At 34.0% G+C, this 26,070-nt stretch overlaps 1 protein-coding gene across 2 annotated transcripts in view; it reads left to right on the top strand.

The window, feature by feature from the left end:
* Positions 1–26,070, top strand: part of LOC106642159 (uncharacterized) — a 378,658-nt gene that overhangs the window by 134,033 nt on the left and 218,555 nt on the right. The window contains exon 7 of one of the 2 annotated variants that reach the window (XM_089598429.1): positions 9,595–9,777. The exons of the other annotated variant lie outside the window; for it this stretch is intronic. Within the exon in view, the coding sequence (XP_089454555.1) occupies positions 9,595–9,777 (183 nt within the window). The remainder of the gene's footprint in view (positions 1–9,594; positions 9,778–26,070) is intronic. 2 annotated transcript variants of the gene reach the window in all.

The raw sequence follows: 26,070 nt of genomic DNA, 5'->3' as shown, positions 1-26,070 counted from the left end.
AAGAAGATTATAGACACATATTAAAGAATTGTAGAGATATGGAAAATGAGGAAGAAATTGAGAAAATACCAAGCCATGATGCAAAAGAGAAAGAGTCACTAAGACGTCTTATCTGAAAAAGAAAGTAAGTAGAAAATGAATAAAAGACAAAAAGCATGAAGAAAGTTTATAGTAAAGAAGAGAAATGGATGAATTGCAGGACAAGGAAGAAGAGAAGAAAAAGAGAGTGCAGTGAAGAAAAAAGAATGAAAGAAATTATAGTTAAATTTTTGAGTTTTTGAATTTTTTGTTTTTTTGATTTCTGTTTTTTGAATTTTGGAAGATAATAAATTGATCTTGTTTGTTTTTATGAATGATTATATAATATAAAGATAAAGTTGAATTTAAACTTTGTGCAAATAGAAATGAAGATAATGTAAGATAATATAATAATTATTTAATTATTCTGTTAAATAGAAAGTTAAATGTGTAACGGAACGCCTCCAAACCCGAAAGGGGTGGAGTATGAAATAAATAAATAAAAATAATCAATTATACTGTTTATTGCCAGTGTATAAAGGCTTTAGAAATTCCTCACAAAATACCAGCTAAACACATTAAACTTACCTGACATTTTAGTTTTTTTAAAAGCTATTTCTATAGGATTGCTCTTAACACCAAACGATATCGTCGTTCATCAGTGCAAAAAAGAGTTCTAGAAAAAAATATAACATAGAATTTTGATGATGAAATCATTGAACCTTCCTCATTACGATATAATTCATCCCTTTTGATTGTTCCAAAAAAACGAGCTTGTCAAGAAAATCCAACATAGAAGGTAGTTATTGGTTTTAGAAATTCGAATAAAAAAACTACAGATAACGCATACCGACTGTCCAATACACCTGATGTAATAGATCAGTTAGGTAGGTTTGTACAGATTTCAGTGGTTGACATAGCAATCGGATTCCAACAAATACCGATGGCTGAACAAGATAAATTTAAAACCGCGCGTACAACACTACACAGACATAACTAATATAACCATAAGCCAGATGTTTTAAAAAATGCTTCCAAAAACCGGCTACCTTCCAGCTAATAATGGATTCAATACTCAGAGGTTCACTAAATGTTTAAATGCTAGTGTACGTATCTATTTCATTCCTTCGTTTTTTTCTGAACCTATTTATGTACTTCCACACTTCACCTTCCGATGTTGTGTTTTTTATCTTTTCTTCTTCTAATCTTTCAAACCTTTTCCTTTTTGCTTCGCACCAGTTTCTGTACTCTCTTTTTTTATCTATATAATAACTCCTTTCTATTTTCTTCTTTCTCCACATCTTCAATATTCTTCTTGAATCTTTTTTTTTCTCTATCCATTCTTTATCGTACCATTTTCGATCTCCCAATTTTCACACTATAAACTGTTTTTCTACCTTAGGTACCGCGCTCTCTATTCTTTCTTTTAATTCCTTCCACCTTCCTTCCACCTCTTCTTCTTTCCACTTCCAGTCCTTACATTCTTCTCCATACTGATCGATCAATTCTTGAGTCCAATCCCTCCTTGCTGTTATCCTCTCTTCTTTTTCTATAATTCCTACTTTTACTTTCTTTTCTAAATAACCTCCATCGGCATATGATCCGATTCCGTTCTTTGTCCTATTTTCATTTCTTTTACCTGAGATAAGGCTTTTTAATTCCCAATTGCATAATCTATTACAGATTCCCCTCTGCTGCCAACGTATGTGAATTCTCATTCTTCTTCTTTTCGCCCATTTATTATGCATCATCCTTCTTCTGTTATTTATTTTATTAGTCTTTTCTCTTCCTCATTGATTTTATCGTTTTTTGACTTTTTTACCTTTATTTCCTTGTCGCCATCCATTTCATGAACCCATCAATCGTTTCTTCCGGTTCTGGCATTTCAATCTCCCAGTATTAGTACACTTGCTGTTGCCTTCGTTTTTGCTTTTTCTTTTATAATTTCTATCGTCTCTTCGACGTTTTGACTAGGAACTAAATCACCAACAATTATGCCAAAATAAAGCTTAAAAAATAAGTTCTCACTCGCAGACATCTTCAATAAGTTATTGTTTTTTAGATTTTGTACGTCTAGGAATGGTAGCAAATTGGAGCTTTCTAAACAAAATTCCGTTGTGTGCATGCGGTAATTCAAGTAATCAGCAGAAAAATGTATTTTTTTTTTTTTTTACAAAGGTGAGCACAATATCAAGTATGGCGTAGATACTTATACCTTTGAACAGGTAATGTATTACATCACTGTTTAGTTCTTTATTACATGAAATCCTACGATAGTAATAAAACAACAGTTCTTCTTAATAACACTCTCAAAAAGTTTTAAAGAAATTACATCAATTTTATATTTGTCTACTATTCTCAAAAGTTCTACACTTTCTTTAATTAATTTGTATGTAAGATCAGGACCAGCGTAACATATTCGGCAAAAATAAGTTGCTGCGAAAGACTCTGTAAAACCAAGTATACTTTAAAGCCCTAAGTTGTCACCTTAAATAAGACTTGTGATGAATTACGATACAGTTATTTCCTACTCTCTTAAAAAGTGGTGAAGCTCATCGATTAATTTGCTAAAAATTATTTGGTAGCCGTATTTTTAATTTTTATTATCTTTTGTGTAAAATATATCAGATACGACTATACTTTTTAACTAAGACGAAAAGTTTAGGGGAAACATGGTACAGTAGCATGAACTCCACCAACTTAATTATTATCAGCGTGTGACACAAGAATATTCCCTGTTTTGACATCGTCAAAGTATATAAAAAGAAGAAAAACTATTCATCATTATGATAAAATCTAGTAGTTTTCTTCCCATTATTTACTTTGAATAAAATTAATAAGTACATTTTTTCATCATTTGAAAAATTAAGATAAGGTAAGTCCCCTTATAACTAAACATTTAAGCATCTTAAGAGTTTTGAAGCCCAATAAATAAAAAAACAATACTGTTTTATCCGTTTTTAAAAATCATATGATGATGTAGAACGTTATGAAATAATTTTTAACTTAAATATTGATTAGCTTAGTAGTTTAGGGATAAATAAATGATTATATAAGTATACTTATATGCTGTTCCTTATACTTATATAAGAACATATAGAAATTGAGGTACCTCCGTGTTCAAAGTTTTATGTACCGAAAGTTAAACGTGCTTTTTTGCGTATAAGAGGATTTCATTTGTGTACAAAAAACAACTAAATTATCTTAATTAGTTGATAATATTCTTAATGTATTGCAGAAAAACTCATAAGAAAGTAATACTAACATTTGTGAATGAAACTACGTCTTCTCTAATAGATTAGAAGTTGTAGATAAAGAGTGTGTTATAATTCAAAACTAAACGCAATGGCCTATAACTGAACATAGCCGTGTAACTAACGGTGTACTCTCCATCAACTTTGTACATATAAATAAACACCTCCAATATCTATGGAAAAGTTAATAATATTCAAACATAACTTCTCCTTAACGATTTTATAACATATCAGGCTATTGCTGGTACTCTTTTTTTTGCATAAAAGTAAGATAAAAACTTATAACAGCCTTAAGTACTGCCAAATATTTCTTAGCAGACGGCTTAAGCAAGCCCACACAAATCGGTTGACTATTAAACAACGACATTCTAAGCACACTTATTTGAGTAAAATGTGATTTTATCAGTCCATAAATTTTTTTCACTTAGAACTAATTCTCACAATCGCACATAATATTACAGGTTTAGTGTTAAATCGTTATTTAAAATTTAATCAGCTATTATTTTATAAGTTTTTACTTATAGGAGCATTAACATTACGATAAAGTGGCATCCAATAAGCTGTTAATTGAAAAAATTTTTTTTTTATTGAATATTTTGAGAGAATATAAATTATGTTTGATATTTCATCTTCAATGTGTAAAGTGTAACCTATCGATTTTAAAATAGTTTTTGTATTTATAGGAGACATTTACGGACCTTTGTATGAATGTAAATTTTTGTACAGCCGTAATCTTTAATCTTTGAAATCATATGAAAGAAAAAATCTGCAAACAGTTTGAATACTGCTTTTATTTCTTCCGACGCTTCATCATCGATTGCGTCCCATAAATTTGTAGACAATTTATGTAAGAGAATTGGATTGTGAGAGTTTTTTTATAAAATTTTTAATTAAATCTATAATAAATTGAACATCTGATCTGGCTAATCGCAAATTTGCATACAAAGAACATGTTAACTTTAGTACTGACTCGTTTATATCCATTGTAAAATTGAAAATCGATAAGTTGAACAATATCGTAAAATAATATGAAAAAAAAATTGTCATTACCCATGCTTTTTAAATTCTACAAGTGTTGAAATCTGAGATTTTGCGGCTATTCGATATATATATATATATATATATAATATAAAGAATATAAAACATGTTTTATGAACAAACTCCAGATGTACGCAGATGCAATAGGAAGATCCAAATAAAATACATATAGAGAATTGTACGTGAAAGATAAGGCTTAAACAGACTTCTTAAAACCGCAGATAAGATTATCTAAAACTACATAACACCACTTACACTCTGCATTATTTGAGCTACAATACACGATGTAAGGCCGAAAGTTAGTAATACTTCTTTTTGCATTTAACTCTTTCCTCTTATTCACGATTTCCGAAAGATGATCATGTTCCTGAAAAAAAATTTTAATTGAATATAATTTTCTTACAATATTCACTAGCTTTAAATGTACAATTAGTAAGTAAACAAAATTTTTTTTTTCGTACCTCAATATGGACAATAAAACATTGCAATGCATTTTTTTTATTTTTTTGCGTAGGCTTCCAAGTTAAATCCAATTTCCTTTTCAAAGTATATTTAATGAGGCGCACTAAGCCAAAAAATATTAAAGTATTTGAGTGGTCTGGAAAAAAAATTAAAAGTATAATTTTCACTTTAACAAATTTTGATTATAAGAATAAATTACCTGTTGAATTAGCGGTGGTATTTAAACTAAAAATATTATGAATGTTACCGTAGCAGATAGTATTATCTATCCAGTTAAGTATCGTATTATTCTTTTTACTTTTTTTGCTTATACTTTCGCTTATAGTTGAATAGCTAACAATTTTTTTTTGTAATTAATGGTAACTCTTCAGTTATTTTGCTATGCAAATGTTTCTTTTTTATTAAAATTACCATTAAAAAATTTTCTATTGTAATAAAAAGAAACCTGAAATAATGTAAAAAGATAAAAAAATTTTGAAACCTTTAAGTATTTTTAATTACAAATAAAGAAATGCATACTAATTCTGGAGCAAGTTTCGTTTCTAGGATGGAAAGATTTTTAATAATATTCTTACCACTTGTGTTATAATTGTGCAAAAAAAATTCTTGACGGGTTATTATATGAAAATAAAAAAAAGATTTGATAATACTATAATGTACGCACACGCGCCGCACAAATAATTTGTTTGTTTGCATTGAATTAGAATACATAAACGATTGGGATAAATTCCGATGTGCATGCATGACGAAAACTCGTTCATTCGCGACAAAAGGCAGTTATACTGAATGACAAAACGCGTGATGTGAATATATCAACTATACTTATGCGTGCAAGACCAAAGTTCAGTCATGTGCGCCATCACTCAGTGCAAACACAACCCAAGTTTTGATGTGTGAAGAAGCACAAGCGTACATACTGCATACTTTTTTCTGTGTATGTGATATCGAACCCTTCGTCCTGTATCACTAAGTGATATTTTTTTTTTTATTTATTAAATTAGTTTTCAGCCAATTGACCCCGAAAACAAATTTGCATACAAACTTACATGATAATTACAGTCTAAATTTTACAAAAGCATATGATGTATAATACAATGCACTGCTACAATGAGGTTTGCAATCTTAATCGCCCAACACTTTCATTAAATCCCCTCTCATACTAATATTTATAGCTTCGGTAACTTTTACATTGCTTGTCGCCAGGATATTCGCATAACTTTATATCTTTATCATTCAAACTAACTTATTTCTAAATTTCAAACATTACAATCATCTTACTAGTATATGAAGCCAAGTCGCTAAAACCGTTGTAATCGCTGACCGCGAAAATACTCAACCGATCTTGCTAAAATTGCGTACTGACTTTTGACACTTCCTAGATAATTTAAGTATAGTTTTTATCTTGAAAAAATAATTAACAATAGCAATAAATAAGCTTAAAGATTTGTAAAAATACGCTAGCTTTTTACTTCAGTTTAGTAGGATCCGCTAGGTGGCGTAGGAAGAAACCATAGCTATCTGCAATAGAATTAAGTGAGTCTGATTATTATATTCCCCAGCAAAGTACCGTATGCTATTGTCGATGATTGGCAGTCTATGAAGCATAGAGCTGGGAGTCAAACATCTGGGTATCCCGGCTACCGACAACACTGTGCTCTAATTGACGAGTGACTTTCATCTATATCCCGAACCACCAATGTAAACACGTTCCACCAGTAAACTAGTATTCTCAATGCTAATGTATCCAGTAAAATCCCAGGAAATGTCTGGCCAGAGCACAATCTGCTCGAGGGTTATGCGGTTTCATGGCCATTGCTCCAACCCTCCCGGGGCTACTAGAGCAGATTTTGCTACTACAGCAAACCAGAGAAAACAACCCTGAGAAGTTTGGGCAACTACATCACCTGGAAACTTTATCAGCCTCTTCCTCAGTGTTCATCCCAACAGCAATATCCATGGAGAAGAAATTCTGGGGACTGACTCGAATACGAGATATTCTTCGGTCAGCAGCTCACCTTCCTCCATTATGATCTCCGTATACAGAGACTCCGAGGGTAAAAGTCAAGCTATCCGCAGCCAGCTCTCCACTATCAAGAGTACTAATGACGAATAGCTGAAAGCTTCACCACTGGCCTTTTTCAGGGCCATTATAAGTATTAACGTTCCCTACTTGACCATCAATCTCATCGGTTCTTTTAAGGGCCACCTAAGGCTAAACTACCTACCTTGACAACAAATACATATGTACCAATATTTCTGGCAACTATTTGTTGACTAAAAGACTATGTAAAGCTGGCCACTATTGAACCAAGTCAGTCATTCACTGGCAGACGTCAAAGGCAGAGTTTCTCGTCGTAAGGCTGGGAACTTCCGCGACTAACGACCCTAAATCACCCTCTCGACTCTAAGGATTTAACCAGGAATCACCGACCCTCTCCGATGTCTGGGCAAACCTAACAGTTACGAAAGACAAATAAACTTTAGCAAGTAAGGTAGTCTTCAACGGGCAAGAATCACAAACCAATCTCCCCACCTTAGATCGCCAAAACAACTGAGCTCTGCAAAAAAAGGTGCTTTAGACATTGACGTCTTCGGCGTAACACCAGGAGATGTTGGAAAAGAGCTCTACAACTAGCTGCAACGCTTCAGATGTCGCAGTTTTTCTCCCGACCAGTCTAGTGCTACCATAACAGGCCAGAGAAGATCACCCTGAGGTATAGAGACAGTCACGTTTGCTGGAAACTTCAGTCAAGAAAGTCGAACTACCTTGCCAATAAATATGTTGGAACTTAACAATGTTGACCAAAAACAACCCTTAGGGCTCACACAAGTCTCAACCATGCCTAAAGTTGCAAGAAGGCGAATTGGAAGGAAAACTTTTAATGTATCCAATGTATACAATTTTAAGCGTCAAGAAACTGACGCAGAATATTTAAATAAATTGAAGCAGTAGCATTAAAGTCGACAAATGAAGAATTTATTATGTGAGAGATCAGCTTTTCATTACAACCCTCACAGTAATTTCTTAAATTTTCCAGATTTAAAAATGGTTAGAATATGTATTTGTATTTTTAAGGTGATATCAAATGTAGAAATTAGGCTCTATCACTTTGTTGCTCTGGTGATAAAGTTGTAATATAAGAAAAAAAAAAATTTTTAATTATATATTTTTTGTGAGTTTTAAATCCTTACACCTTAAAAAAGTAGCCCTATTTTTAGGTTATACGAGAGAAACTGTAAATCAACGGCCCTTTAGGGCCAACGATTATTTTATGGCACAAGGAACGCATGGTACCTCTGATGGTACTTCTCAGCATACATATATTTTTTTCACTTTTGACACCTTATTATTTGACCAAATAAACTGTATGGATTCCGAACAGATAAGTTTTTAACAAGATTTTCGTTCTGAGGAGTGTCAGGAATTGATATAAAATTTTTAACCGAAAACGTATCACATTACATGTTAACACTTTATGGTGTTCTATTTAGTGAGTCTCGAGGAAAGCTGCCACGGGAAGGGGGCGCTAGTATGACATATATAATGCACTTTTTGTTCGCTTATTCACGCTTTTTACATTGTTTTCTTTATTCTTTTTCTTCCCTTTTCTCTTCTTTTTTCCTCTCTTCTAAACCGATGGCTTTACCCACATGTATCACTAAATAACATTTTAAACACTTCATTCAAAGCTATGAAATGTCTTACTAGAGTATCCGTGACTGTGATATCCGGAGTGTCCAGTATAGCTATTGTTGCAGAATATTTAATAAACGTATTAGATAAACATTTAATATAAATAAATATTGTACAGTTAATATCTGTTTCTGTTTGGATGTTGTAGTTCTTAACAGTCAGTACCGTAGTAGTTTATAATCTCAAAGCTAAAGAAGATCAATACAAAGAATGGCAAGTAAGTTACAGTGGTACTATATGATAAATTCAAGTAATTTTGCATGGTTGTACAACTCAGGTTCTTATAAAAAACGTCTCTTCTAATGATAGTTCATTTAGATCAGTCAGTTGATTTTTTTTGTTTAAAATATGATTTCTTGTAGTGATTTTTGTTATATCATGTATTTGTCATCAAATATACTATTGTTAGTAAATCACACAGTTTCCCACACATTTTATTTTTATTGCATTTAATTAATATCCATCCAAGTAACGTAAGTTATGAATAAAACTTGAGTCTTTAAATAAGTTTTACGAACTAATATTTTTAATTTTTTCGTTAAAACACTTATTTGTTAGGTCCATACTGGCTGTTTTTGCTGTTAGTAATCGAAGTCAGTCTACTAGTTTGTTAAAATCAAAATAATAAACGTTGTCTATGTGCGTTTTCAGCTAAAAAAGAATTACTATTTCAATAAACAGTTTGATAATCAGTTTCAAAAGAACAACACCGAGAGAAAAATCATGGAGCAAACGCATAGTGGCGATGGAAATACCCCCATATTTGACCCTTTGCGATTGGTTCACGACGTCTATGCTTTCAATGCATGTGAGTCAATAGCCCTTAAGCATAAGCGTTAGCCATAGAGCAAACGCAAGAAGGCTGCTGGCTTTATTCCATCGTACCCATGCATTTTCAGGAGAGAGGATACCGTCTTATAGCAGTCAGTATAAATAATTATACACTACTAGCTTACTACACACTATAACTCACATGCGTTAAAAGCGTAGACGTCATAAGCCGATCGCATAGGGTCAAAAAACAGAGGGCATTTCCAGCGTCGCTATGCGTCTGCTCCATGATTTTTCCCTGCGTGTACCAATGACTAAATGGTATTATTTTGCTTCATATTATTTAATCTTTTGCAGGATCCGTATTCATACTTTTCTGATGTGTGGCAAGAAAATAAACCGCAAAAGTCACACAATATTTGTAACTCACGACGCTCATACACACCCGAAAGTGTACATTCAAAAAGTAGCAGCTACAGTAATTATAATAGTAAATACAAGTCTGAAAATCAGTTGTCTCATAAAGATGCTCAGTTAGAGGTAAGAATAACGCACTTTGATATGTTATACCAGATTTAAAATAATTTTCATACAAATATTAAATTTATGACGAATTCTTATTTTTCAAGCAGAGTGACAGTCATAGTAAAATTTTTTATTATGATCATTTTTCTCACCATTGCCATCATTGATATAATTACCGCAATTGATATCATTTACATTGTTACAATCTTTAGTATCATTACTGTGTCATCAAAAATTTTATAACTAAGATCTAAATAATGACCTGCACATTATTGCTGTGCAGGCTGTACTTTTTCGTCCAGTTTCAGTGTGACTGTCAAATTTCATAAGTAATATCTTGTTTCTTTTAGTGAATAAGAACGTCATACTTGCTAATTGAGAGCATTTTGAAAAGAAACAAGTTTGATGTTTTTTTTTTACTAAAATTTTATCTGTTGGGAGGAAGTGAAAACTAGGAGATGTAATTCTATACCCTCCAAGCCGATGCAATCTTCTTACGTTATGTTAGTTTTATGAATAACCATTCGTAAGTTGTTAGTCAAATAAATTTTCGTTAGAACTGGAGTTCCTGCAAACTCGAGAAAATGAAAGAATTCAGTAATCTTCAGGGATTTTTTTACATCAGAAAAATTACGAAAACTCCGAGAATGAACTTTAAGGTAAAGTACCCAGTAGTTAGACAGAAATACAAATGGCACCAGTAGTTGGGCAGTCCAATATAATTAACATTTTCGAATAGAAGACATTTTCAAACAGGAAAAAAAATTTATTTATAATCCATCAATGCATAATAATGCCTGATTAAAAAATTTATTTTTGAAATTCTTCTTCGTTTTTACGTAAAAAAATATGTTTTAAATGCGAAGCATGTAAGATTGCTGTCCAAAAATAGATCCCTTTAATAACATAGGAGTGTTCCTATACTCAGTACTTGGACACGGAAAAAATCGCTAAAAATTATAATTTATAGTTGGGCATAGATCGTTCAATTTATTTTCTAACTGAATTTACCTTGCAAAATGCATATTATTATAATTTTATTGAGTTTATCAGAGTTTAACGCATCGGAAAATGTAAATAACTCTGTCCAAGAATAGCTTCCATTCGATAACATACATTTTTCCTATACCTGGAACTTAGACAGTAAAAAACACTTAAAATTATTGATTATTACTGAATATAACATGTTAATGTTACTGTTAAAGACTAAAACAAAGTTGAATGATGACCAGAAACTATACCATGTAGTGAAAAATATTCATTGAGTAGTTGAGAGATGTGAGAAAGCATTTTGAAATTTGGTCCACCCTAACCTCCTTTTCATTTAATTAACTTGGGGTATCCAACTACTGGTCCCAAGTTTCATGTTGGCCCCAGTACCTGGACACTTGTGTCCAGATATTGGGTCTTGATAATTTTTCTTTGATATTAATTTTATCTTTGTTCATTAACCTGATATTTTTTTTTTCTAATAAATAAAAAAAAATTTTAAATAATTAATGCAATGTTTTTTTGAACATCATTTTTTGTTAGTTTTTTATGAATCAGTAAAGAAAATTTCGACTGTCAAAAGTTTCCAACTACTGGGTACTTGACCTTAAGACCCGGGAAAAATTTTATTTCTGCTTACACATTACTAAACAAGTTACAAGCCCAGACATACAAAACATTCCTTTGTTAATTTTGAACTCTGGTTTATGAATTTGAGTCATTTTAAATACTATTATCTCGTAATGTTTACCTGTATTTATGTATGTCAATTATTCACTTATAATTTATTGATTTTATTTTGTTTATTTTCTAGTTTCTGAGACTCTGATTACTTGTTTCAGTGTGTCTTGCTTTTTAATTTTTTATTTTTACTTGTTACCTTTGTACTTTGATGTTTTTTTTGTATTTCCAGATACTTCTACAAGTAAACTAAATGTTTAACATGGTGATGTTTTTAAAAATGATCTAATTACACATTTAATGTTACCAGTATTCATTTAATGTTAGTTGTTCTCACAATATACTTTCACATCCGTGGCTAGTAAAATTTATATTTAAGTGCCCAAGTAGGAAACTAAACACAATGTCAAAAGAAGTTACAGTCATTAAAATAGTTTGAAAATTTTTTAAAGTTTACTTCAATTTTTCTGCCAAAAATCAAATTTTGCTTCTGTAACTGTTTTTTAAAAGTAATGAACATGCTGTTATAATATTGAGCTATCGTAGCCCTTGACAATGTTTCCAAAACTACTGGTCTGATCGCAAGATTAATGAAACATTAAGTATATACTTTAAAACCCTTACTAAACAAAGTATCTCAGCTGATGCACGCCGAGGTGAAAACTCAACGTTAGCCTTGAAGTACGTTGGTTTCAAAATTGATGAAAAATTTTTTGCCTCCCTGTACACAAAAGCCAATATTATTGATGCAGCAGTTGAAAAAAATGGTGTCATGTTAATTTAAAATAGCGCCTAAAAGTGTTTTTAAAAACGGGAGATCTTATCGTAGTCACATTTTAATTTTAATATAACTATTATTCGTTTTTTTCGTTCTTTCTATTATAAGTTTTTTTAAAAAATGTTCAAAGTTACCAGTGGAAGACTGTCGTAACAGTAAAGATGTTATATTAAAATATTGGGAAGTATCACAAATATCAACTCGAGTTCAAAAAAATCCAATACATTTAACGATATTCATATTCGAGTGCGTAAAAAAATTTTATTTACAAGTAATTATTAATATAAGTAAATTACTAACAAATAGAAAACTTATTAAGTTTTCTCGAGAAATGATTAATAATAGTTAGTTCGTCATAATTTAATACATATTAGAAATCATCCCGTGTATTTCTTAACAGAGTTTCTTGTGATTTTTCAACGATTATTTAAAAAAAAAAATGTTTTGGTGCAAGAAGTATTTCTTTGTATTCTATTATAGAAACACAATCAACAATATAAAATAGTTTTTACACATTTGTACTTGTTTTTTAAGCCTTTTTTGATTTTTTGAGTTCAAAATAGTCTGTGCTCTGAGTATCAAATTCCTAGGCATTTTCTAGTTTCTTTAAAATATACCATTTATTTAAACTCAGCTAAAATGCGAAAAGTTCAAGTGCATGTTTAGTATGAATTAATCCTTCTTTTTTGTGGGCACTAATTTTTCTTTCCTGTAAACCCGTGGAAATAACTAGTTTTTGCGGATTTTACTTTCCTTTCAAAAAACAGAATTTTCTCTATTTTAGGTTACTTATCATACAATCATTTAGTAAGAATTTGTGTACGTTGACAGTAAAACACAGTTACTAGTTACTGCATCTTCATTTATTTGAATAGCCCAAAGTTTCGACTGCTTTGGCAATGAAAAGACACAACCCCCTCAAGTATTTCTGAGTATTTTTTAGAAATATCAGTTTATATTCTTGTTTTAATTCACATACATAAAAAATTCTATTGATAAATTACTTGTAGTGAAAATATTAATTATTTCAGAAATTATTCTTTTAAAATTGTTACTTTCAAATTTAATTATTTCAACGTTTTTGAAATTAACATAGTATCCTCTTTTATTGTGGTATTGAAACAATGTATATTACGTAACACTTAATGACACCAAAATCATTGCATGTTTACTGACAACACTGCAAACAACGTACTTGTTTCTGTCCCGTCTACCCTTAATCTTGACAACTTGAAAAAAATGACTTTACAATTGAACATTGTTTACGCCCTTGTAGATTTTAGATTTATGCTTTGTTAACTATGATTCCATAAAGAAAATTTGAGATTTTTTAGTATTGTTCTTTGAAAAAAAAAAAAAAAAAAATTTACTTTAAGCATTACTGATGAATGAATAAATAAATAGATCAACATGATAAATTTGAACAATAACCATGGTAACTTAGTTGTCCAACAAATTAGTTGCAGATCATTTTACCTCACTGACTATAAATTTGTTGAATAACTAAAGAATTTCTTGAAACGTTAAAATGTAAGAATAACTTTTAAATACATTGATAAATTGAACTTATAAGTTAGATTTGGTAGGGATCCTAAAAACCATAACAAGAAATTTCACGTTATTTAAAAAATATCGAGCAATATTTGCTTGATTGGATACGTCTGTCAACCTTTAAGAATGTTACAAACTTGAATAACAGAACACTAGAGAGATTTGACAAATTATAATATACAAGAAGCATTGATTGAACACCACAATAAAAGTGAACACAATTTTGTATTTAAGAACTTTGAAATTATTAAAGTCGGGAGTAATAATTTCAAAAGAATGTTTTCTGTAATAATTAATATTTCTACTACAAGTAATTTATCAATAGAATTTTCTATGAATAAAAGAAAAATATAAACTGATGCTTCTAAGAAATACTAAGGCTCATTGATAGTATACATTATATATGCACACATATAAAAATTCGTAAGACTTTTAGTGCCGTAGGTGGCTCGTAATCCGATTATTTAACTTCGTATCGACTAAGTGTCCACATTTATTGGTGCTAACATATTGGTGGTAAGTTCGTTGCTTTTTGTGATTTTATTGTGCATTCAATTATTTTATCGTATCTTAAAAATTTTCATGCATTGAGGTGCCTAAAAAGGGCTGTATGTTTTTATTGCTAGTGCAGTTGAAACTATATGCCATTTAAATAAACATAGATAGAGTATAGAGTAACCAATAACTAAGTTTTACTTTAGAATCGACCTTTATCATAAACATCGTTTGTATACTAAATTTTTTTAGTTTTACATGGAAATACTGGAAAAATTAGGTTACGCGTTTGTATGAGCAACACGTTTATGTAGAGTTACTCAAGGCGCAATTAAAAGGGGAAAAAAAATTAATTCAACAGTAAAAACTTGTAAGACCAAAAACATAGAGAAAATGGCAAGCAAGACATAAAAAAAAGAAGAAGATAGACAAGGCAATAGTAAAAAAAAAAATGTTATGTGTGATTCTCGGTGCGGGAATAAATAGAGGAGTGACTTGATGTCAACTTATGCTTTACTAGCAGCCCCCCGTCTCGGCTTCGCCCGAGACTTACTAAACGGAACATCGTAGTGTGTTGACATGTAATGAGAAACGTTTTCAGTCAGAAATTTTACGTTTATTCTTGGCACTTCTTAGAAAAAAAATCTTCTTACTAAAAACATATTTGTTCGCAATCCATACAGTTTATTTGGCTGTAAAAATTAAAAAACATATAATTATGCTGAAAAGTATCATGCGTTCCTTATACCATAAAATAATCGTTGGCCATCAGGAGTGGTTGATTCGCAGTTTCTTCCGTGTAATTTACGGAAAGGGCCATTTTTTAAAGATGTTAAGATTTTAAACTCCCAAAAACTTGTCAAAAAAACTTTTTTTCTCTTATCTCACAACTTTATCACCAGAGCAACAAAGTCCTGGAGCTTAATCTCTACATTTTTTTTGCTACAAAAGTACAAATATATTTTCTTCATATTTAAAAACCTGAAATTAAATTTTTAAAGATTTACAAGATTACTGTGAGGATACTGATTAAAAAGCTAATCTCTCACGTAATGGATTCTTTATATGTCGATTTTGAGGCTGCTGTACCGATCTCGATAAATTTTCTGCGTCAGTTTCTTGAGGCCTAAAATTGTATTCATTAGATACATTTGAAGTTTTCCTTCCAATTCACCCTTTTGCGACTTTTGTGACCCTTAAAGGCTATTTTCTGTCACTTTATTACGTTCTAATATATTCGTTGGCAAGATAGTTCGACGTGCAATTGCCCTGAAAAAGATCGGTGGGCTTCTTAAGTAAACTCTTTTCTGACTAAAGTTTACAGCAATTTTGACTGCCTGGATACCTCAGGGTGATATCCTCTGGCCTGCAGTTGAAGACCCAGACCGATCGGAAGAAAAATTACAAAGTCCGAAGCTTTGGGGCTAATTGTAGTGCTCTTTCCTAACGTCTCCTGGTATAACGTCGAAGACGTTGGTATCTAAAGCACCTTTTTTTGCAGACTCAGTTGTTTTGATGATCTAAAGTGGAGAGATTAGTTCAGATTGGTTCGTGATGCTTGCCCGTTGGAGACTCCTGTTGGCTCAAGTTTTATTTTCCTTCATAGCTGTTAGGTTCGCCCAGCGCAGACCTTGGAGAGGATCGGTGATTCCTGGTTGAATGCTTAGAGTCCAGAGGGTAATATAGGGTCGTTGGTTATCGGGGTTCCCAGCCTTGCGACGAACAACTCTGCTCGTGACGTCTGCCACTTAATGACTGACTTAGTTTAGTAGTGGCCGACTTTACATAGCCTTTGAGTTGACGAATAGTCTCCAGAAATCGTTGTAAAAATGCATGTGTTGGCAAGGTAATTTAAATTGAGGTGGCCCTTAAAAGGACCGATGAGATTAATGGTTAAGTAAGGAACGTAAATGCTTATATTGGCCCTGAAAAAGGCCAGTGGTCAAATTTACAGTCATTCCTTATTATTGTTCTTGATGATGGAGAGCCAGCTGCGGTTAGCTTGACTCTTACCCTTGGAGTCTCTGTGAACGGAGACCGTACATGAGGGACGTACACCACAGATTAAAAAATATTTCGTCTTCGGGTTGTTCCCCGGATCACCAACCGCTCATCGTTAGTCGGGAAAATGTGGGGATGCCGTTGGGGACATGACCACTGAGAAGGAAGCCGTTATGGCTGCCCATGCCTATCAGGGCTGTTTTCCTTGGCTTACATTTGTAGTATGAAATTCTCTGACGGTACCAGGCCAGATTGTGGTACAGCCATATAACTCAGAAGGGTTGGAGCAGGATATGCTCTGGCAAGACACGTGTCCGGGTATTCTGCCGGAGACATCATCGGTTGCACTACATTTTTATGGGTGGCACTCGTCAATTCTGGAGGTTCAGGGCGATAGTAGGCCTACATTACTTACTTATTGGAGAAGAGCGTCATCGGTAACCGGGATACTCAGCTGCACGACGATCATCTACATTTTCGAGGCAGCTCGATGAACTGCCAGTAGACGATTGTATGAATTTCCGTGACGCTTCGGCTTGTCATAACCACACTTATTCAATTCTGTTGTAGGTAGCTTCGATTTTATGCCGACGCCACCCAGCGGATCCTACTGAACTGAAGTAAAAAGCTGGCGTATTTTTGCAAAACTTTGAGCTTATTTATTGCTATTGTTATTAAATTTTTCAAGATAAAAACCATACTAAAACCATCTAGGAAGTGTCATGAATCAGTGTGCGAAATTTTAGCAAAATTGGTTCAGTAGTTTTTACGGTTAGTGATTACAACGGTTTTAGCGACTTTGCTGTATATATTATAAGATAAGATTAGAATTACTTATATTTGAGGGAAGCTGTGCGTATATTCTCGTCTCGTGGACTTCGTCCTTACGCTCTCGCGTCTCTAGCTGATCTCCGTGTCCCTTCTCTCTCCCTTTCCTATCACCTCTTCTCTATTTCCCTACTTTTCAGGCCCAAGCCAGCAGAAGCGCACGCACGCATAGCTATATGCTATCGTACGTAACACGTCTGAGGCCGCGACATTTTACGGTTAAAGGAAAGAGGGTGGTTTGATGCGTTCTATTCCTATTTTCTCTACTGGTTTAATTCGCTGTATTTTATATGTATACATTTTTTGTTTATTGTTTGCACGTTTCCCTTGTACAAAAAATTTATTCTAGAATTCGCTTTGTTACTTATATCATATACTTGCTTAACTAAATTTTTCTTGCTTTTTATTTATGCACATATGCACTATACAGTGTTATGATAACAATTTATTCTTGCATTGAATAATAATCAATATAATTGTCAGTTTCATATTTTTTTTTCTTCATGTCAAGGATGTCGAGGGTCAAGGTCTTACTGCGTTCATTAAATTTATTATTAATAAATTTTTTCTTCGTTTTGGTTGCTTGGACAATTATTGGCCTTGTATCAGTATGCCACTTAGATTTATCTTGATACCTTCCTGTAAAATTATTGCTCGTTCCAATGCCAAACTATTGTTCAGTAACGTCTCGTTGGCTCTCCGACTGGTGTTCTTTCGCTTGTTACCTGAAATCATTCTATAACAAGTCAGTAGCGGGGCCCCTCGTGGGAATGGCACTTAAATTCGACCATTGTGATAAGGAAGAGAAGGCAAGTTAAGTAAATATGCTAAATCTTTGCACCCAACGTAACAGGATAAAAATGATTTGTTCAGTATTTATTATATGCTAATAGATTTTGCCATTAGGTACTTATTTTTTGCACCCCTTTTACACATATATTTTTCTGGCCTCATGTTTAATTCTTATTTTTCTGTAACAACTCTTTTTTTTTATGTACAAAATGCTTATACTAATTTTTTGTATTAAATATAACATTGTTTTTCTTCTTCTTTTTTCATTGCTTACATTAGTGGACTCTGAAGGATGTGTTAATTGCATACGCGATTTAATCATATACGAAATGTTGACTTGAGGGTCAGTGCCTAAGCACACGATCAGTAAGAGCTAATTTTGGGAGTTCGAATGAAAACTCCAAAAAATCAGGTGTTAGTTTGAGTAACGTTTCGTTGGTCTTAACGCCAACCTTATCAGGCTCCCTTTTTCGCGCCCCTGGAGGATTACGTCCTGGAGCAATGCTTTGTCATACGCGTGAGTATTGGGTTTTTCCGTCCTTTTCTTTTCTTTTTTTTTTTTTTTTTTTTTTTTTTTTTTTTTTTTTTTTTTTTTTTTTTTTTTTTTTTTTAATAATAATTTATACCTCTAATTTTGGTATATTCCTGTTTGCAGTTTGACCTCCGCCTTACCAATGACGAGAGCGCTTGCTTTGGCCAGATTGAGGGCTTAGTTATGTTATATATAAAAATAAAGTTGTTACTTTTTCCTATCGGTTTTTGCTTTGTCTTCTTTTTTTTTGTTTACCCTTGGTATACTTACTCCTCATTTTTATTCTATCGTTTCAATCTAGGTAGCACCTCGGACACTTTCCGTTTGCTTTATTTTCATTAGTTTTCGATTTTCTGGTTTTTTTCGAGTAATTGTATACGTGTGTGTGCCGGCTTTTGTTGTGCTTCTTACGCGGCGCGTTAAAGGGCCGCGAAAGAGAAAAAATGGAAAGGGTTTATTCTTAGTGACTGCTGCCTGTATCGACTTTGATTTCGTACGGGAGGGTGCTCAATTTCTAGTATGTAATTGTGTTGTTTCTCTGTGTGTGTTTTTTTTCTGCATTTGTTTATATCTCTGTTTATTTATTATCTCTGTTGTTGTTTTTTTCTTTTGCCCGTCCGAGGATCGTGAACAAGATAGCGCGTGGTTATTCTCTATTATCTTGCTCTCTTTCCTTCTCGTTTTGTGGTGTACGTGAGGATTTAAATATGCATGCTTTCTTGATGTTGTCTACATGTGCTACGTGTATTTCGTTGTCCCTTTGTAATTTAATATTGTTGTTTTTGTAATCTATATCTGTTATCTCATATGGACCCTCGAATTGATTGTCGTACTTCTCTTTAGATATTTGTTTTCATACATATACTATTTTCCCTTCCATGAAGAACTTTGTATTTAGTTTCTTGTCGTAGTAGTATTTTGATCTGTACTTATTTTGATTCTGTGTGATTACTGCTAGCGTTCGTAGTTGTGTGAGGTTCTCTGTTATTTGTTCTAGCAGTGCCATATACGTATGTCCTTTTTCCGGCTGTTTAAGGCTTGAGGTCAGTTTTGCACGTTGGCCGAATACGAGTTCGTATGGGGAGTACCCTGTGCTCTCATGCTCTGATGTGTTGTATGCCAGTGCGCACAGTGGTAATACTTCGTCCCATTTTTCAGTCTGGCTGACTTATGCTTTTAAATATTCTGTCAAGACGTGATGCATACGTTCGATTGCACCGTTGCTTTGGGGGTGGTAAGCTGTGCTCCCAATTTTGTTGACTTTAAATAGTTTCGCGAATTCCTCCATGGTTCTGTTCATGAAGTGTGTCCCCCTATCCGATAATAATTTTTGTGGGGCTCCGAAATATGCTATAAATTTGTCCGTCATGGCTCTTACTGTTTCCTCTGCTGTTGCTTTCTGTACGGGGGCTAGCACTATGTATTTGGTTAGCCAATCCTGTATTGATAAGATGTGTGTATTCTTGTGTGCCGATTGTTTGTTTATCGGTCGGTAAAAATCCATCGATATCTTTTTGAATGGTTTACTTAGAGTGTCCGTAATTATCATGGCTTGTTTTGTTTTTATTCGCCCTAACTTTTTTGTTTGGCATGACGGGCAGCCGAGTATGTACTGTCTTACGTTTGGTCTCATATTTTGCCAATAGAAATCCTTTTCTATTTTGCTATATGATTTATTAATACCACAATGCCCACCTACGGCCGATTCATGATATTCTTTTATTAGCTTATATCTTTGATCTACTGGTGGTACAATTAATGTGCTTGTATATAACGTAGCGCTCATTTTTATGCCTTTGAGGATTTCCTCAAATTGTTCGACAATTTAAGTCCATTGGTTAAGATTCAGTATCGCTAGATCTCTTACCAGTCCAATTGTTTTTAATTTTTTAACCATTCCTAGCGATCTAAGGGATATTACGCATTTCTTTATGTCGGATTTCAGTGCTGTATCTTCAAAGTGGATTTTTGCGTGCATCCGAATAACACACACTTTTCTTATTTTGGATAGCATGACGTCACCTACTGCTTTTATCTCGTTATTCATGACTGCTGGGTTTATATAGCCCCGCTCGTACAGTGCGTCGATGGTCTCTGTGTTTGGAATGTCGTCCGTTATTGTAACGAATGCGAGGTTGTCGATATACCTGAATGGGTGATCCTCGACCTTTTTCATTTTTTGAAACGAGGTGGGTTCTGAGCCGTCCTGCGGGACCCATGGAGGTATTTTGCGTGGGAATCGTGTTGTACATACTTGATATTTTTCCATTATGCCCGTTTTATCAACAATTTTATTTTCCTCGCTGCAGCTTTCGTCGCTTTCCTCTATCAGCGGTTTGTTTAGGCCCTGGTCGTTACCTAGTGAGAGAGAGTCTCGTTTAGTGTTAATGTTCAGTGGTTGTGGAGGTTTAGGTAGGGGCATGCGGCGTTCTTCATCGGCCCACTCTCCTTCTTTCTCTCTCTCGCTCATTTCCTCGCTCTTCGTATCCCATGCGTCCTCTTCATCGTTCCCTTCGTCTTGTTTGTTTACGGCTTGGTCGTTGCTATCTCCTTCAAAATTTCCTTCTGTGTTATCTCGAGGTTCCTGGGTATCGGAATCGTCGTTTTGATTCTTATTATTATATTTGGGTGAGTAATTGTCGCTAGTTCCTTCTACGAGGGCTTGATAGTGTTGGTTTCCGAGATGTATGTGTTTAAATTCTGCGTCTTTCCCCCCCATGAATTGTTGATATACTATTTTATTGGATGATACTTGTAGGTGTACATATATGTTTGCTCTATATTCTTGTGAAAATATAAAAGCACATTCTCCGTCGCTGAATTCATGACTGTTATTTAATACTTGTTTGACTCCTTTTGGGTCCTTACATTTATGTATCCATTCTGACCCGCACAGAATTTCTCTGAGCTCGTCTGTTGATTTTGTCAATCCATACAGAAGTTTTAGTCAATGGAACAGACAACTTCCGTCTCTAGGGACATCGATCATTATTAGCTGTCTGTGAGGTTCTGCGCATTGGATCCCCGATACTCGAATCTTTGCATCCTCTTCCTCGTTCATTGCGATTGGTGTGTTATCGCTTTCCCATACATCGATTCTTATGCCCGCTTTTCCTTTGATGTCTTTCTTCTCAACGTCGATTGAGACCTTTGCTCGAAATCGATTGGTTGATTCATAAAATATTGACCTTAAATTGATAATTTGACCTTTGTTATTATTACACTTATTGTTCCGCCGTTGGGTTCTTGTGTATCTGGCGGTTGTTGGCTCTCATGTTCGTTCAGTGCCGTTCGGCTTTGTTCGGTCATTTCCGTCCCTCGCTCATCTGCTTGCTGTCTACCTTTGGCTCTACTCTCTCTCTCTCTCTGGTCATGTACCCCTATTTTATTTTCCGATTTCTCTTCACTTCCTTTGTCTCTGTCAGGTGTTTTTGCTGCTGCTGTTTCCCCTACTGCCTTTCTAGCTTTCCTCTCTCTCTCTCTCTCTCTTTCTCCGCTCTTTCTGCTGCCTCGATATTCCGTGCTAGTTGGTAACCCCAATGTTTTTCTTGCTCGGTTTCCCTCTGCATTGCTGCCAGTGGATCACAATGCGCGATAATAATTTCCTTTAAGTTATGCGGTCGCTCGGCGGTGTTAGAAAAATCTGCGATTTTCCTATGAAGAGTATCTAACTGATGTTTACGGGTTATGTGTTGTGTTTTCTCTGTTACACCCTTGTTAATAAATGCTGTGCTCGTGGTTTTTACCCCTTTTTCCATGTTTTTCTCTTTGCACATGTACGCCAGTTTATCGTCCGCTGGTCCTTGCGACAAAATATTTTTCTTCGTCGTTTACCGCTGTAAGGGTGTTTTTATCTGTCTTATCTTTTAGTTTTCCGTCATTTCCCGTTCTGATCCTGTGTCTCTACTACTGCTGCTGCAGGTACTTGATACCTGTTCGCTTCCTCTAAGTTTTCTGGGCTTCTTTTTAATTGCCTTCTCGTCTGGCTCGTCTGAGTCAGACGTTTTTATTTTGACTTTCCTGTTCTTTCGTATTAGATTCCTCTATCTCCTTGTACGTATTTTTATAGTCGTGCTGGTGGTGCATTTATGTCTTCGTGATTGTCCCTTTCCTTTTTTTCCGCAAGCTCATACAGCTCCTGGCGTGGTAGTTCTGTGTTTTCTTCCTCTTCTTTAAATACTGGATTGCGAGAAAGAGCATCCGGTGCTTTATTTTTCTGCCCAGGTCTATAGACAACGTCGAACTCATATCCACGGAGTTCTGCTTTCAATCTTGTGAATCTTGAGTCCGGTTTCTTCGATGTGTGGAAATGTTTGAGTGGTTCATGGTCAGTTATGACTGTAAATTTACGACTGAACAAATATGGCCTGAACCGCTCCTTGGCGTACACTATCGCCAATAATTCCTTGTCGTACGTCGGATATCGTAATTCACTGCTCTTCAAGCATCTGGATGTATATTCGCAAGGGTGCGTCGGTTGTTACGATAAAGAGTTCGTTTATATGTGGAGCCCGTTCGTTTATATATTTTGCAGCTGCTAAATTTTCCAAAATTTTCTTCTGGAATGGCAGTGGATAGCACATGCCAACTTATTTCGTTCAATAGCCGGAAATCTGTTACGACCCTCCAGCGTTTTTCTTCGTTTGGTCCCACGTTTTTCGAGACAATCCACATATTTGAGTTATATGGGGATTTCGATGGCTTAATTATTTGTTGCTGCAGTAGTTTATCTATATCTACTTGCATCTGTTCCTTTAGTTTTATTGGATAGCGTACCCTTTTGGCAAATATTGGCTTTTCTGTTGCCGTTGTTTTTCGATGCTTAAGTAAGTTTGTAGCCTTTAGTGGCTCGCTGTCGAGGCCAAATACGACAAGATTGTACTCTATGAGATCCCGGATGTGGTTTAATTCCTCCATGTTGCAGCCAGATGTATCGACGATTTCCATTCTATGCTGCCTCGAGCCGCTATATCCGATTTCTAAATATCTTTGAAATTTGTAATGTTGCTCCTTATATCATCATTATTTTTATCGTTTACGGCATTTCTTTCTTTTACGATTTCATTATTTTTCACCTTTCCGTCTGAATTTTTAGTGTTAAAAAGCCCAATCATAGCTTCGTTTAACCCTTCAGCGTCGTCCCCAGCGATGCTAAATGGTTCCGCCCCTTGTCTGGTTTCACATTCGAAAACATTCACTTCCGGTACTGGCACGTCAATTCGTTTGTCTGTTGTGTTTATAATTTCCGCACATATCTTGGAGTTTTTATTTTCTCCTATAAAATTTTCAAATAAGATTCCCTCCTTTATATTTGGTAGAGGGACCCAGCCAACTTCTACGTGGTCTCTCGCGTCTCTAGCTGATCTCCGTGTCCTTTCTCTCTCCCTTTCCTATCACCTCTCTTCTCTATTTCCCTACCTTTCAGGCCCAAGCCAGCAGAGGCGCACGCACGCATAGCTATATGCTATCGAACGTAACAAATCATCAACATAACAAACTTTCTGGAATTCGAAAGCATTAGACACAATGTAAAAAGAAAGTTGAATACTTATCGGTAAGAAAGAAAGACGTAAGTAACGGTGTGTCAAGCAAGGGATAACATCAAGAAACGGTTAGAAAAGATAAAGCGAATAAAAGAAAATTACACACACAGAGAATAAAGGTTATGAAAGGAAACAAAATAGAAAAAAAGTACATCAGAGTTAACTGCTGAGGGAGAAAAAATAAAAGCTCTTAACTTAACAACTGACACATTAGTAGGGAGAGCGTCGGAAAAATAAGGATCCAATACTTGTAATGGGTGGCAGAAAAAAGCAGAAGTAACGGTAGCGGCAATAGCAGCAAGCAAAGATGCTCAAGAAGAGAGACAGTGATACTGACATAATACCGACGGTTAAGTAAAATGGCAAAAGTTGACAAGACCACAGAAACGAAAATAAGGTAGTGAATGCGTTACGATTGTCTGGTCGTAATCTAAACCTTTTGCGACAATAAACTGAGAGATATACTTAAACAAGCGTTGTTTTCTCGTTCTAGTATCAGGTACCATTTTCAAACTGAAAAGTTCATCGGATCATGTAATTTTTTATCAAATAAATTATTTTATTGTATGTACAGTTAATATTACTAAAGAATGATGTGCTTATTGAGTGTGCTGACGAATAAAAATAAAAATAAAAATTCACATGGCTATAAAAGATTACTTATAGATAAGGTCCAATCGATAGAATTTTTTTTTTTTTAATATATATCCCAAGTGTAATAGGTGGTAAGAAAGTTTTTATTTTTTTTATGGCAGCTTTTCTTTATTACAAGACTAATTCGCTTATTTTTATCCCAATATAGGTATTGAAATTGGGTTTGTCTAAGTATTGGGCATTTAACCTTATTTTCATCAGCAAAAGTGTAACTATGTATAAATTGTCTACTTTTAGTGTAAAAGAAACTTAAAACATAATAAGAGGGTAATCCAAGTCATGTCCGTCAGTGCCAAACTTTAAAGATTCAAAATCAGTATTTTGAAAAGCATTAAATGTTTCTTTTTTTGTGAATTGTTATATTTTAAGCACTTTTTTTCATTTCTTAGGTGAAGTGCTACTAGTTATTAATAGTTAATCATTGGAGATTGCGACGCTTTCTTTTATCATTACCTTTAATAACTAATGTCTTAAGGTTTTTTCGATGTAGATAAAGTATATCTGTCAAATACAATATTATTTGAGTTTTTCCAAACGAGTAGAAAGAATTGCTTTGAAAATTTAACAGTACTGCATTAAAAAAAAAAAAAAAGGTGAATGTTAAATAATAATGAATATCATTGAATTTTATCATCCAGTGAAAGCTAGATGTTTGTGGACTTGAGTCTCATGCTTCCTGACGGGCCGTGGGATCAGCAGTATGTCCAACTATTCGTTTGTATATCAGCGAAAAGAAAAGTGCTATTATTTGTAAAATATATAAGTGTGAACGAACCTTTTTTATTTTCAGGCTAGATCCTCTATGTTCCTTCAGCACCGCTCCCTTTTGCAACCTTCTTAATTTTATTTGGTTTCAATTGATAAAATATTCTCCACTATTATGTAAATTTATTCTCTTTATTTCATTTACGATGATTTACTATAGATTTACAGAAGAGTTATAACAACGTAGATCAGAATATTAAAGCTTATTAATGGAATTCCGGAATGGAGCTAATAATGAGGAACCACACTTAATGAGCGGTGGCAGGCTACTAAGTAAAACGTTGCACAAAGAAATGCACCTTGCATGAAGTTTTAGTTAAAACTTCTTTGTCTTACTTGCTATGGGGCCGGTACTTGCTGACCTTTCGTGTTTAGGCTTAGCGGCTTGCTTCGGTTGTCACTTGACACTTCCGAGAGTCACGAAGTACACAGTCAGCTTTGTTAGGTGACGACTTTCATTTAGTACGACTCTTTTAAGAGTCTTTAAATTTTATCATGGAGGAAATAAATATAATATGAAGTAAAGTAAAAAAAGAAAATTTATTTATTCACGCAAGTCGTCACTTGATAGTTAAAAATCACTTAAATTAAAAAATTGAATAAATAAGTGCTAAAAAAAAATGGAAATGGTTAAACTCATCATCAGTTCATCTTTGTTTTGTGTACTACAAAAAAAAAGGTTTTCTAACTAATACATT

Source organism: Copidosoma floridanum, unplaced genomic scaffold (assembly GCF_036245765.1).
Source record: "Copidosoma floridanum isolate Cflo_tuat_1 unplaced genomic scaffold, Cflo_Japanese_pri ptg000006l, whole genome shotgun sequence".
Taxonomy (NCBI): domain Eukaryota; kingdom Metazoa; phylum Arthropoda; class Insecta; order Hymenoptera; family Encyrtidae; genus Copidosoma; species Copidosoma floridanum.
This window is presented reverse-complemented; position numbering and strand designations above follow the sequence as displayed.